Source organism: Chroicocephalus ridibundus, chromosome 6, assembly GCF_963924245.1.
Source record: "Chroicocephalus ridibundus chromosome 6, bChrRid1.1, whole genome shotgun sequence".
Taxonomy (NCBI): Eukaryota; Metazoa; Chordata; class Aves; order Charadriiformes; family Laridae; genus Chroicocephalus; species Chroicocephalus ridibundus.
In genome coordinates, this window is record NC_086289.1 from 38,173,000 (window position 1) to 38,187,998 (window position 14,999).

The 14,999-nt window shown below is 44.0% G+C and overlaps 1 protein-coding gene across 1 annotated transcript; it reads left to right on the forward strand.

Annotated features, from left to right (window-relative positions):
* Window positions 1-832: 832 nt before the first annotated feature.
* Window positions 833-14,999, forward strand: CISD1 (CDGSH iron sulfur domain 1). The gene is made up of 3 exons (XM_063339481.1): window positions 833-953; window positions 6,788-6,993; window positions 12,426-14,999. Exons 1-3 carry the CDS (start codon window positions 884-886, stop codon window positions 12,513-12,515), a joined length of 366 nt encoding a protein of 121 aa, XP_063195551.1. The 5' UTR covers window positions 833-883; the 3' UTR covers window positions 12,516-14,999.

Below are 14,999 nucleotides of genomic sequence, written 5' to 3' on the forward strand. Positions count from 1 at the left end.
CGCATGCGCAGCGCGAGGGGGTGGGGTGCCGCTCGCGGGGCACGCCGGGAAGTGTAGTCAGCGGGGGGGGAGAGCTGCCCCCTGGCGGCTGGCGGCGCGCACGGGGCCCGCGGCTGCCACAATGACAGGTTTTCTTTCTTTATACCGTAAAATTTACTGTATTTTGTCAGTGGGTTTTTTCTTTTGATCCGGTCGTCTCCCTCTGGGGGGTTCTGTGGAAACCAAAGGACCATTAGGGTTGTCTGTGTCCGGAGAACGAAAGGTGCAGACGTGGAAGGAACATGAAGAAAAGGAAACTAACCCTATGGAGCTGCATATTCTTTAAGTAAAGACCATTAATTCTCACGCTAATAGCTGAGTTTTGGAGTTTTAAGGCGGCTGTCACTGGGAGAGTATCACTCTCTAGTTTTTGCCTCCACAAACACGCAGGAGGGAGCTTGTTCTCTCCTGTTCTCAAAACAATGCGTTCTGAGGTGTTTGCTGAGTCGTAGAATCACAGAACGGTTTGGGTTGAAAGGGACCTTAAAGATCATCTAGTTCCATCCCCCCTGCCCTGGGCAGGGACGCCTCCCACCAGACCAGGCTGCTCCAAGCCCCATCCAACCTGGCCTTGAACGCCTCCAGGGATGGGGCAGCCACAGCTTCTCTGGGCAACCTGGGCCAGGGGCTCACCACCCTCACAGCAAACAATTTCTGCCTCAGATCTCACCTAAATCATCTCCCTTCTTCCAGTTTAAACCAGTTCCCCCTCGTCCCATGGCTCCCCTCCCTGATCCACAGTCCCTTCAGAGGGTTAGAGTCCCTTTGGGGCAGGGAGGCCTCTGAGGGGCGGTCCCGGCCGCCATCTTGCGGGCGGTGGGGCTGTCTGTCCGGCGGCCGGCGCATGCGCGGAGCTGCGCGTGCCCTCTGCGCGGCGGGAGCCATGGGGCCGGGGCAGAACTCTGCCGTGCGGGGTAGGCGCGCGCCCGATGAGGGGCGCGGAGGGGCGGCGGCGGGCGCGGAGGGGGTGGCCGCGTGCACCCCGCGTGCCGGCGCGCGGGGAGGCGAGGGGGGAGCGCGCGCGCAGAGGAGGGGGCGCGGTTCCGCCCCGCCGGACCCCCGGGGACAAAATGGCGGCGGGGAGGCGGGCGCCCCCCGGGGCGGGCTGGAGACGGACGTAGGTAAAGTCGCCCTCCATAACCGGCTGGGGAGGGCGAGGGATCCCTGTCTGGCCCCGGGGACACGCACACCCCCCCCTTCCCGGTGTGGCGTGGGCCGGCCCCCGGTGGGAGCGCTGAGCTCCGTGGCAGGCACTCAGGTGCGCTTCGGGCCTCGGAGCCGGCCCCCGCCACGTTTTACCGGCGGCGGGGGACGGCGTGTTTCAGTGCTGCTTTATTAAAACACCGCTGGTTTATGTCTGCCTTTCCCCCCCGCCCCCCGGCTGCCGGGCTTTGTCTCTGTTCAGGCCCCGTACTTTATGTGAAGTCGCCGGGTGTAAATTTCACAAGAACCTGTAAATTTCTGGGGTTTTAACTTATCCTCAAAGCCCCGTGCCTTACAACAGGGATAACAGCGATACTCGTGCTGTGTAATGACTGACCTAAACCAATTGAAGTAGTGTTGTGTGGTTTAAATGCTGTTGGAATGGGATGGATGGAGGACAGAATGGAAAGCAGAATTATCCCGTTTCCTCTAAAAAATGAGCTTCACCTGCGTGGCTGTGGTTTTGTGGTTGCAAAGCTGTTCATGGTTTATGCTCTTAAGTCATGGGACTCCATCCAGATAGATTGGTTTTTTTGGGGTACGCTTCTGGTATAAAGGATGTTGGCAAAGGCATTGCTATGGTCTAAAATGGGTTATTGTGAAGGAAGGCTGCGCATATGAAAATAATCAAACCAAAGCCCTGAGGATGACCTGATAATAGCTTGCAGCCAGGCTGCGCTCCCAAGGGCAGCTTGCTGTCATTTATAAGCTTGCAAAAATTAGAACAGTTGCTATACACTAGGAATTGAAAAGAAAGCTTAATTTGTGGGGGAAGGAGAAGAGCATGCTGCTAATCGTACTGAAAATATCCTCCTTATCCTGGGAAAGCAAGGGAACAGCGTATGAGAGGAGTCTGGAGCATGCTTTGTTTAGGAGAAGGCGGCGTACAGTTAATGTGATTTCTGTCAAGATTAAACTTGATCAGCGACTGGCAGGTCACAGCTCTGTCTTCATCTCTGTGTGTGTCTCCGGCTGATGGATTTTGGAAATCATACTAATGCCTTGTTTGCTATTGAACACTAGACACCAGAAACTTCCAATATTTTTGTGGGATTTAATTCCTGGTAGTAATTGGAGGTGTAATTTCTTCTGTGCGTATTTATTGGTGTGCGTATGTGCCCAAAAGTTACCTTTTGGAAGGCAGCGAATAGCACAGGTAGTGCTTTTTTGTTGTGAGCAATGTGGTGGTTTGCAGGTGTGACCCCACACTGACCACAGATCTGATCACGGTAACCTGTCTTTTGCTGCTTATCGGCCAGATCTAACAGTCTTTCTCCCTCAGGCGGCCTCTTTACCTTATGGTTTTGGTTAAATTAAACCTGTCATCATCCCATTTCTTGTGGATGCTGTGAAGTGGCAGAAGTGACTTCATCTGCCTGACTGGTTGGCTTTTTAGGCTTTTTATTAGGCTTTCCGTGCAGCCAGTTATCCTGGACGACTCCTCAGTAAGCGAGTGTCATGTGTTTCTCCAGGCTTGGCCTGCAGAAAGGTGGCCTTTCATTGTGGGCAGTTACTGGACTGACATAAACAACTCTTGGACAATAATAAGCCTCTTTTCATTGGTAACCAAAGGGGGAGAACAATGCTTGAAAGTTATAAGCACTTCTGAAGACAAAAAAAATAAGGATTTTCATGTCTGGAGTTACTACTCTGTATCTGACTTTCCAATAACATGAACAGTTTTTTAAGCAGCAGAAGTAACTTGAAAATTGCGTCTTAGGGCTGTCTTGGACTACTGTTGTAGGGGTGCAGCTATCCCCCATGTTGTTGTCAGTTCCTGGAAAGTAAATTGATATGTTTTGTAACGAGGATCATGTACTCATGGTGGAGCCAAAACCATCTCAGTTTCTTCATGTGCTTGTCAGTGCAGATGGTAAATGCATGTTCTTCCTGTAGATAAAATCTGAGCTCTCTGCTAGATCCTAAAAGTACCACTGTATCCTAGATCTGTAAACATACAGAGCAATTTTCTAGCTGTTTAGGGAGAGAAGGGAAGAGAAATGTTGTGATCCAAATTCCTTGTCCATTAGGATGTGTCCAAAGAATATAAAAGAAAATAAATTCCCACCATTGGGTTGTTGCTGTTCTCATCTTCTGATTATTTGTTTACTTCTGTGCACTGCCTGCTCTCCAGGGATTGCATTCTTTGGACTTCTGTTTCTTCCTTTCCATCTTTTTTCCCTTCTCTTCTCTCCTTTATGTGTTGATTTTTCTGGAGTTTTAACCAAACCTTTTCCATCGTATAGTGCATATGACGTGGAAATAATTTTTCAGCCATTTTACAGAGGCCTGTGTAGCGTCTTGTCCTGTAGCAACTTGTAACATGGTGTTTTGGTATTATACCAGAATTAGGATTTGTTTAATAATCACTGAAAAGTTGCTCTCGGTGTTTGTATTTTAAAAAGAAATAAAAACCCTTGACATTCCACATCAATGTCACTCTGTTAACAGACGCCTCTTCAAGTAATACATGCGTGACCTTAAGAGTTTGGCAGCGAACTGTTGAATTGGCACCGGAGGCCGCTTGAAACAGCATTTAAAGTATTTAAAAACTTGTGAAAAGTGTTTTCCCTCCAGGTGCGGTTTTAATGGCTGACTTAGTTTGAAAGATGAAATGGGCATTCCAGCTCTTCCAAATCTGTTTGTGAAACAAAAACAACAGCTGACAACAAAACTTTTTACCTCTGAAACTCTGCAGGATGGTATCATCGTGAGAGAGAGAGTCCATTTGTTAAATTCAAATTGCTTTAATAAATTTACATTATGTTTATTAAGGGAATGCTGAAATTTAAAGAATAAACTGCTTTAAATGTTTGGATTTCATGTATTATTGGTTGATATAATTTTCCACGCTGATACAGCTCCAGAGAAGAGATGAAAAAAAGCTAATGCAGTAAAATAGACACTATAATCTACTATAAGGAAAAAATATATTACGCTGTTTGAATGTACACAATCTGCTTCTGTGTGTTGTAGATGAATCTGGCCCTCGGGAGAAGTAGTAGAGGCTCACTGAAATACAAGATGACAATTGCTTTAAATTAATGGTCTCTGCTTGTTGAGCTGGATGTGCTGTGCATGGGTATGTGCTAGGTGGCCCGAGGGATCTGGGTTAGCTGGAGGTGTGCAGGCCAGCTCTTCTGAATGTGCTGCAAGGCTGCTAAATTTTAGTACAGACTTTCCTGCTTGCTCTGTGAGTTGTAGAAGTATTTTTATCATCAGCATCTTGTCCTCTGCTGGTTTCTTAAGCTGACCTGGGCTTGGATAGGTGCAATAGGAGATCAGCTTCGTTAAGGTGCAGCACCTTAACGGGTGGCTCAGTTAGAGGAGTCATCCTTGATCCTCATTAAAGTCACCTTCCCCTTAGTTTCCTTAAGGGAATGGATACAGTCTGTTGCTCTTCCCTCATCAGTTATTTTAAAAAAGGTGGTTAAGATTTGATCCATTGGCAACCCACAAGTTATTGGCTTGGACAGTCCTTGCAACTGCTGCTTTTCTGAAGTCCCTAGTATTGGCAGTTGCTTGGTTTTGCCTGCTGCTCTTGTAGCTGCACTTGACATTTCATCAGAAATCACTTTGAACTCGTCAGACCCAGCCTGTCCCTGAACTGGCTGGGTCCCTCCTCCCTGCTGCAGCCCTGACGGGCTTGGGGACGCGTGTTCAAGCGAGAAGGGTAAGGGGTGCTGCAGACTCTCTGCGGTGGCTTTCCCTGGGAGAACCTGCAGCCTCTGATTTAAGCTGTGGCTGTTCTTTGGATTAGTTTGCGCTGTTTTGCTAAGTTAAAGCAGATTTTCACAGAATCCCTTCTTTAATTCATCTCCTCACTTCTTTACCCTGTTAAAATTAGTGCACTACTCTGGCTAGTTTGTAATGGGGAGATAAAGAGGTGAGAACTCGATGGATATAAACCACTGAATTCACAATGTGCTCTCTGGTGCTTTTATTGTTTTAAGGAGTTTGGGAGCAGGGAAACCTGCCCTAAATTCTTTGATGTTAAAGATGTTTTTCTGTATCTTAATATCACCCTGTTGTTACAGAGAGAGTTTGTCACTCAGTTGCAGGGGAGGTCTCAGTGTATGTTGGTCTATTCTGCTTCATTTAATAAGAAAATGAACTCTGAAGGATTTCTGCATCTTTATACTCCTTTAGTAAGAATCTAAAGGAGTGCCTGCCTTCCCCGGTCTTACAGCACTGCAGACACCGTACAAATTTTTGCCTAATTCCACATACTGCTGCATCCAGACCCTTGTGGATCAGCACTGTGCATGAGCTAAAGCAATGTTTTAGTTCAGGAAAGGCCTTGGTATGGATTTTAGAAAGGGCTGTGGCGCAGAACTAACAAAGGCTTTTTGTTTCATCCTAGCCTTTAATGTAGTAATGTCTCTTGCTCCAAAGATGCCATCTGGCTTGGCATCTTTGAAATCTGATGTAAACATGGAAGGGCAAGATAAAAATTCCCAACTGGAGACTGTTCTAGTTTTCTTAAGTTTTGTAAATGTGCTAAAACTTAAATTCCTGTTTGAATCATTTGTCTGTAGAGCCAGCCGAGCTCTGTATGTCCATGTTACGAGTACGTGTGAGAGTAGAAGGCATAGCTAAAAAGCAAAGAAAGAGCAACCACTTGCTGTGCTGAGAGAAACAGCCGGGGCTGTTGCTGCAACCAGAATCTTCGGGCTGAAGTCCAGCATATTTTCACGAGGCAGAGAGAGAACAATAGAACCACAAAACACTAGGAAAACTCCTTGCAGAAAAGGAAACTATACTAAGTGAGCAAGACTGCAAAGATTTTGGAGATAACTAGAGGGAGAAAAGTGAGGATGAGATGTGGTGGAAAGAGGATTTTTTTAATGGAAGCTGTCTTTCAGAGAGTTATGACCTAATCCAGTTAAAATAAACTCATGCAGTTATTCTTAAATATAATCTTTTTGGATCCTTGTTCTTTCCTGTACACCACAGTAGGGATTTAATCTAAGCTGGCTTTTATTACTGGTGGTGGTATATTAAATAATTTCCCCATTGCCAAATACCTGTTAACTTTTTTTAGTTACAAAATGCATTCTATTAAAAGCTGCTCAGTACCCATACCTTGGGGAGATCCTGCTTGGGTTGTTGGTGCTGGGCGTTCTTCAGTGACTGTCCTGCAACTGAAACAAACAACAGGTATTTTTTTTTGCTGCTATAGGGTGTATTTATAGCTGGTTTGATGTGCTGAACTTAGAAACACTATACTACCTGTGTTGATATCAGAGGCTCCCAAATAAAAGGTTAAAAAAAACCCCTAAACCCTGCTAGGTTAATCCTCACCCTCTTGTAGAAGGGACTGGGGTGAAGGGGAACTCTGATCAGTAGAAAGGAGTAGATTAACTAGGTAAGCGTCAGCAGAAAATACTCTTCTAAAGTACTGCGTAACTACTGCAGAACAAAAAGGTCTGCTGGAAAGTAAAGGTGTTGCAACAAGCATGAAGGCATTTACTGTTGAGTGTTAATAGGATGCCGTGGTCAGAAACTGACAGTCTTTCTTTTTTTTCCTTCTGTTCTGTTCTAGTTGAATGGATTGCTGCAGTCTCCTTAGCTGCTGGAGCAGCTGCTGTTGGGTATCTAGCTTACAAAAAGTTTCTCTCTAAAGACAAATGCTGCAAAGCAATGGTGAATCCCCATATCCAGAAGGATAACCCCAAGGTAGTCCATGCATTTGATATGGAAGATCTGGGAGACAAGGCTGTGTACTGTCGTTGTTGGAGATCTAAGAAGGTAAGAGAAGAATAAATGGTCCAGTTTTGTTCATGTGCATGCGTCTTTCAGCAATACTATTTTCAAACTGCTTTATTTAGAGGAAGCTAACTTCTTTTCACCTAAACTATCCTGCAGTGAGATGTAGCATTTTTTTTAATCCATGAAACTATGTAAATTATGCTGTTACTCAGAGTAAAGCCTGCAGATCAGTGCTAATAGTGAACAAAATGTTTATGTAGCCCTGAAGAAGGAGATCCCTTAAAAGGAGAGCCACTGTATGGAGCGATTGGAGTCGTGACTGGCAGATACCATTTTGTGTGCTGGCTGTGCTAATACAGAGGCTTATTCAAAACTATTGGCAGTAAGAGCTCAGGAACCACAGTCTGAGAGGACCTTAAACACCTTTTATGGGAGGAAGATGGAAGCTTACTCTGTCAGAAAGTACCTTGCTAACAGTTCGTGGTGTTAAGAAGTGTTAAGAAGACTTCGATTAAGAAGTCTGTTGATGTACTGGAGCTGGTGTCAAATTGTCACTTGCAATATCTGAGCCCGTCGTTAAATCTTGTAGACAGAGTGAGTGCAGAATTGGTTTGGGTAGAGCCTGACTTGCTCAGATGGTGTTACGGTGGTACTGCTGTTCTGTCCTGAATTTATTGTGGCACTGTTGTGTACTGTAGATAGATCCCTTTTGCCACGTGAATGAGTACAGCAGTGAATTGTTTCCAGTGGTGATGGAGGTAATCTAAAAAGAGGTCATTGTGGTTAAAAGCTTTTGAAGAATCTAGACAGATGGACTTAATGCATTTGTGCCTTAGCAACTCAAAGTAGTTATATGTCTAATCCTAAAGTAAAGCCAGTAAAATCATGATGGCATACTTTAAGCCTTTATTTTTGAGCAATTAAAAGTCTGGCCTAGACACTGGTCCAATTTACTTGCATATGAAGTTGGGTAGCCTCAATTGCCTGAAATTCATGATAGGCATGACACCTAGCCTTCCAATAACATGAAGATCAGATATAAACCTGAGGTAGAGATGTGCAACATTTGATGTAGCTGGAAAGTGTATAATTTATCTGTAGTAGTAGTTCTGGGATCTGTAATGAAAGAAGACAGATTGCATGAGTAGTCCTGTCCATTTACCACTGGTGCATATTTAAAAGCTGTTTCAGCAGTGAAGGTGCTAATGTGTGGAGACTGAAATAATACATATCTTCAGAGCCAGATAACTGAGGCAAACAGCCTTGAAATCTAGCTCGTTCTCCATCAGTGAGCTGAATACTAGGTTTCTCAAGTCTTAGACGCTGGTCTAATTGGGCCCCACTCAACAGTTTTGCAGGTGCTGTAACTTTCGGTTCTTGCTGTTGTCGGATCTGACTTCAGTACGTTGCAGGTTAAAATAACTCAGGAAGTTACACGTTTGTAGCTCTATTTGGTTTAACACTAAAACACTACTGAGGATTAAACAGCATGATGACTTAAATCTGAAATAGTCCTGTGGAGATGGGCTTGTCTTTGCTCTGCCCAGAGTCTGAACTGAAAAAATTCCCCACCCCACCATTGCCCCAGTGTGCTCCATGGACTAAGTTACATAGTTATGATTATACAACAGGGAAGTGTGTACATTTAAACACAGTGCTGGTGGCTGTACAGCATGCAGGTATCAGGCATGTGTATAGCAGCATTGCTGCTAAATCTTTGTGGTGAGTCTCATCTGACAGCCAGAATCCAGCGTTAGAAGCTGCCATGAGGGCTAGAGCTTCAGAAAAGAAAAAAGGGGAGGAGAAAGGCTTCTCTAAGTAGCTGCACTTTGTTTTAAAATCTGAATTTGGCTTTACCTCAGGTTGAAATTGTGTAGGCACCTCCTTCAGTGCCTCTTGGTGGGGAAAAAGAAAAAAAAAAAACAAACCCCACACCAAAAAATGCTAATTTGAACCATGGTGTGGTGTTTGTACTTTCTGCTTGCTACTCTGTTTTCTAAACAGAGATGGAAGATAGTGTTGGGGTTTAGGGGTTGCATTGCAACTCCTGCCAGTATTCTAGCTATTGTTTGATACTATCTTTTTTGCATGAAATAAAAATCTTATGTACGTTTTGGCATATATTGAAGGGGTGTTGTCAGTTCAGGAACATACTGTCCTACTGAGTTAGAGCTCTGTAATTGCACACTAAAAGGAAGTAGATGGGGCTACCTTATAATGAGTCTGTTATTAGAACTCTGACCTGAAAGTCTTGTAAAGGCATTAAGGAGGTCAGTGGAAAAATTTGAAGGCATTTGTTTTCTTTTACTGATGGTTAATAATGGGTATTTTACTCAGCACATTGTGCTTCAAAGACTACAGTTTCCAGTTTTGCTGCCTTCCTCTTGTCCTGATCGGTTGGCCTTGTATGGTGGGTAGCATAATCTTTCAGAGGGTGTGCGTGCTTCTTCTCGTGTTCAGTTATTGCCAAGCAGTAATAAAATACAGAGACACTTCTTCATCATTCTCACATGCTTGTCATCTTTGGAAGTAGTTAGCTGGCATTATCTGTTTCTTACAGTTCTCAAACTAAGATCCTGTTAAAATTTGTAAGGCAATGTTTATATGATGGCAAAATGATAGAATGTGTGTGCTTCCAATGCCGGAAATTACAATTACTTCAAAAACGGTAAGTACCTGCTGTGTTTTTGTTAAATAAATGGCCCATGGGGATCTCTATTCCATATACAGATTAGAAGAAATACCTTCTTGTATGATTGTGTGAGCGCTTCTCATCAGATTTAGCCTCATCTGAGGCTGTTAATAGACCCAGTAGCCTTATGAACCATAGGATATTACGGTGTGCAGGCACTACAGCTAACTTCCCATGGTGTTCCTCCTGTATAGGGAAGAACTGAAGAGTTGGACTATACCGGTGTCACTTGGAGTAACTCTAAAAAAAAAAAAAGCAGTATTATTTTCAGATGGTTCTTTTTTTCTGAAATAGCATACTTCAAAGGCTCTTTTTGTTTGTGTTGGCCAAAGTCTTTGTGGAGTGCATATGTTTAAAAAAAAAAACCACACATGATATCTTCAAATAAGTCTGTCTTGGGATGTAATTATCTGTTGAAGTAGGTGGTATGTAGTTCTTTAAATGGCCCTGTCCTATTTAGTGTTGTGCTCTGCAGGCACTTCATAGCACTGCTTGTCAAGTCTTGTGGAAAAAACAAGCGTACAAATTTACCAGTGTAGAGGCAAGAATTTTGTCTTAAACCCAGACTGTAATTAGTCTAAAGTAGAACAGGTGTTTTCTTACTCTTCTGCATTTTTAAGTGTGTGAGCTGGGGCGGGGGGGAAATGCTTCCAGAGAAGTATTAGTCCCCAGGCTGCGGGTCAAGGAATACTGCTGCAGAACATCAGAAAAAAATAGGGGCAGAGAATCTAAACCTGTTCAGTGTCAAGGGAAATGGGCTGAGCTGTCCAGATCACTGCACAGTTCCCTCAGGGGCTTTGGCTGCTATTGCTATCCTGCTTTATCTTTATCAAGCATGAACATGTGTCAGGCCCAGGATCCACCTATTCAGTATCTAGTCTTCAAGGTGACCAAGTGGGTGCTCTGGAAAAGTGCTGTTGGCTTTTTTCTTTTTTTTTTTTTCCTGAGAAGCTCAAGTCTAGTGTCCCAGCGTCTGGGAGCCACTGGTTCCGAGATGAGCTGACCTAGAGGATGAATTCAGAGCAGTCGGTAGCTGTTAAAGACGTCTCCATGCTCTCTGAAGCCTATGAATCCCACCTTTTTTGTCACTTTCAAACTTGAAGTGATAATGTTACTGTAGCTGAACTGTGGGCTTGTCTCCTTGGGGCATGATGATAATGCGTGACTGAAGCCGGGTCAACACTTCTGTGAAGACCAGTGGACTGTGGTGTTGCATGGAAAAACAACTGGCCTGGGAACATCTGGTTGGAAGCTGGTCGGCGTCCCATGAACATACGTTCTTGTTTGCTCAGACTTTTTCCAAGTATCTGTCAGTACCTACTCATTGAGTCACAAATGACTGATGTGATGATGAAGTTCCTGCATGAATCAGCTTATCCCAGTGTTCTCCAAATTCAGGGTTTCTTTATTCAGAAACATCACCTGCCATTTATAGCGTGGGTTTTGACATTTTGTATCTGAAAAACAAAAAAACCCCACCTCATCTCTCCCTGCAGGGCATGTGGATTTATTTTTAGAGCTCTGAAAATTTTTTTTCTCAAGCATATTGTCTTCATTATGCTGTTTTCATGCAGTACTTTGAAATCTTTTATTCTAACTAACAGGCGATAGGGTGTTAATTTTTTTTTTTCAAGGGCTGTGACTGAGGCATGAACATCAGGATGAGCGGAGTGTCAAAGACTGTTTGATTGTGACTGTACTGTGAGGGAATATTGCTCTTGCAAAGGCAAAAGCTGAGTAATGCCCAACTTTGATTCCCATTACTTCTAAGCAAACAAAATAGTAACTGAATGCAAAATACTGGTGTGTGATTTCTGTGATCATCTCCAGAGTTTCCTCTGCAGAGGAGGCAGAGCCCTGAAAACACATCCTTGAGAAGTGATGGAATCTAACATTACTCTTGTTGCTTCACAGAATGTCCCTTGGCACTTGCGTGTGAATAGAGCTGCCCAGGAGCAGAGTGGTATGTCTGGTCTGGGACCTGGGCGGATACAGCTGGCTAAAGGAATCCCCATGGATCTTGCTCTGACCAGGCTGTTCTAGGGTTCTTTTTTTATGGAAAAAACATTTCTTCAAATTACTTCCTCAGTGCTACCTTTGAGAAGCCTTTGATGAATAGCCATGTCAGTTGGAAGCGCAGTTCATTTCCATTAGCAGGTCAAAATCCTAATGTGGAAGCCAGCTTGCGCAAGGGGACCTTTTGTGTCAATACGATAAGATAGCTGCATCAGGACAGAGCAAAGGTGGCTTGCAACTCCAGCTGTTTGGAGGCAGGACTAATGTGTAGGTGTGTCTCTTAAGAGACGAGCTAGGGAAACTCCTTTTTCGCATCATGTGCTACAGAAAACCAGGAAAAAAATTCAACTAAGGATCTCCTCCTGTTTCTCTTCCTTACCCCGTTTATCTTCGCCTTGCACTCAACTCTGGTTGTTGCCTGGGAAAACAGTGTGGGGCAAGGTTGAGAGCACGATACTCCAGGTAGGTTACAGTTGAAGGTCAGCTTGGGCTGTGTTTTCCTCATGCTGGCCTGAGGCAGGAATACAAATAGAGTGGAGCTGAGTTGTTGCATTTTCATAACAAGCCTCTCGTCCACTTTGCACTCACGTGGACAACAACGAGTGTTCAGCCAAAACTCAGGGAGACCTGAGACACCAGCACAGAAGTTGTGGTCTGCGGTCATAGTGGATTTAATGAGAAGGCATTCTAATGAACTTTCAACCTAGGTTCCTAATTCTGACTCTGGATGTACTTTAGATGTGTTTATTCTCTCTTTTTTCAGTTCCCGCTGTGTGATGGCTCTCACACAAAGCACAACGAGGAAACTGGCGACAACGTTGGACCTCTGATCATCAAGAGGAAGGAGGCGTAGAGTGGACAGTAGACGCTACAAAATGAATGTCTGACAAATGCTCTGCTCACTTGTAATTGGGGGGAAAAAACCACAAATTCTTTGTCATGTCACTGAAGACTTTCCAGTGTAGTATATACACCAGGCTTCAGCATGTGTATTTTCTCTGGTGCTTGTCTTGTTTTAATCACTACAATGCGTAATTTACTAAATAGTCATGGTTTAAATTTTTTGTCCTGTAAAGTGTGTGTACCCTCTCATCGAGTATGAAACTAAAAGGACGCACAGAATGTACTTCATCAGAAAATAGGTATTAAATTATTTTCAAATATATGTGTACTACTCTGAGGCTATTCAGTAGAACGTGTTTTGAAAAGGTAGATCCTAAAATCCTGGAGGGGTTCTAAAGTCAAAGATCTGGATAGACTTCTATGTAAAAGGCAGCAGCAGGAGAGAAACCACGGTGCCAAAATGCAGCTTAACCTCTGGTTATGCTGCATTTTCTGCAGGTGTCACGTTTGGCCTATTACGCTACTGTTCCATGTGGCTTCTGTAGAAGAAGAAATTCAAAATCGCTAACTATGAACAGACGACACAAAAGGCATATAGCAAGATGGGGCTAAAGGGCAACTTTACCTTTGATTTTACAGCAGTGTTGAAACTTGACCCTACTACCGTATGGTATCAAGAACATACTACCGGAACTGCAGGCCTGTATTTAGAGTAGGATTAGGAGGATGGTCTCTGCAAGAGCTTTCTTAATAGACAAGTGGAATGATACCAAGTGCTCAAAGAGTCATGGGCAGGGGGTGGCAGGGTTGTCTTTGCTGCTAGAAAGCCTTAGTTTTACCTGCAGTCTCTGGCAGTGAAGTGAACTTCCCCAGACCATGGGACAGTGGGGGAGGCTATGCTGATTTATTCCAGGAGCTAAAATAAGAACTAGAACCCCACCCATTATTACTGTCTGCTTCATCATTGCTCTGGCTGGTTCCGGAGGACTCCTCCTGCTGTGGAGGGAGGCAGCACACCTTTCTTACTAAGTGGCCTTAGGCTCTATGTGTCTTAAATAACTCCTGCCTCCCAGGGCTAACTGTTAATGTGGTTCAGCTAATTTCACCAAAAGAACTGACATGGACAAGGCAAGGCTTTGGCGACAGCTAGAAAGGAGGGGGAAAGGAAGGATAAGACAAGGGGAGCTCTTGCCCTCCTTTTGTATGGCACTTGTCTGCCTTGTCTGACACAGTTGCATTAATGGCTATCATGTTGGTTTCCTTAAATTAAATAGCTTTGATTTATTAACATGCAAGTGACCACAAAGCAAAACCCAAAGAGTGGGGTCGCAGAGGGCATTTTTGTATTAAACCCAATCCCATTAGTGTAATTGCAGCCTGTGTGAGATTGAGCTCTCAGCGTCCTGGGACAGAGAGACTACCTCAGAGCTAGAAGAAAGGCCTTTTCAAGATGCTGACATTTTAACCTGGACCCTTAAGGATTCTTCCAAATGATTGGGGCAGTAGAGGGGTTATTTTAATTACTTTTTTTTTAAAGGTGTGGTTGGTACGACTGGTTAAGATTGAAGAAAATGTTTTGTATCTTCTTGATGTGAGACTTTTGTAGGCGGAGGCCTTAGCTGCCTGGTCTGAACTTTGGCAGAAGGCACAAAAAGTAGGGAAGGTGGCACAGAGAAAGGGTTTGCAGGTGGAATGCTATTGTCTGTGAGAGACCTCTGCTTGTAAGAAGTTGCAGTCAAATACACTTAGTTTCTATCTTTTCTTCCTGTCTTGACTGTAAAGGTACTTGATATTTTTTACTTGCCCGAGTACTGATACATATGGAAAGTTGTTTTAACCTTAACCTGTCAAATACATTGTTTTTATCCCAAAGTTATTTCTGTATTATTAGACTATGACACTGGGTATTTCTGTATTTTTGTCAAATACACATTAGAGCTCATCTTAATCTCGAGGTTGTAACGCCTGTGTTATCTCGTGGGTGTGCTGTTTCTTTCAGGGGAGAGTTACGCTGCGAGTAGCGCTGTACACCAATGCTGCTGTAATCATAAACCTGTGTCTGGACCGACTTTTCCTTCTGAGCCATCTTTTCCTGTTAGCAGCAAAGCCTGGCGGCTCTTGAAGGAATAAAAGTTGACTGAAAGCTGCATTAATGTTCTGAGAGATGAAGTCGTGAAGTTTCAAATGAGTCTCCTGAGTAATAAAACTGTTTCCTGGAGTTTGGGCATGAGGGAAGTGGGCTCCATGAGGAGTTTTTCTTCCTGGGAAGCAAGGATGTGCAGGCAGAGTCTTTGCTGATTTACGTCCTGGTGAGTTTGTTTCAGACAAATGTCGCATTTATAAATGTTGGCACAAAGTGGTTAAATTTTATTTTGATGTATGTACAGTTTTCTGTACCGTACCTAAAAGTTCCTGTTACTGATGTATGTGAGCAGCTGTTTGAACGTGATAATGAAGAGAGATACTTGAATTTGAGTAAACAACCTTGCCAGCA

What these genes read in the sequence shown, in the direction of transcription:
- CISD1 (XM_063339481.1), top strand. Translation starts at nt 884, where the DNA reads ATGCGCGGAGCTGCGCGTGCCCTCTGCGCGGCGGGAGCCATGGGGCCG. An exon ending in GCAGAACTCTGCCGTGCGGG is followed by an intron (nt 954 to 6,787) that starts GTAGGCGCGCGC and finishes GTTCTGTTCTAG; the next exon opens with TTGAATGGATTGCTGCAGTC. An exon ending in GTTGTTGGAGATCTAAGAAG is followed by an intron (nt 6,994 to 12,425) that starts GTAAGAGAAGAA and finishes CTCTTTTTTCAG; the next exon opens with TTCCCGCTGTGTGATGGCTC.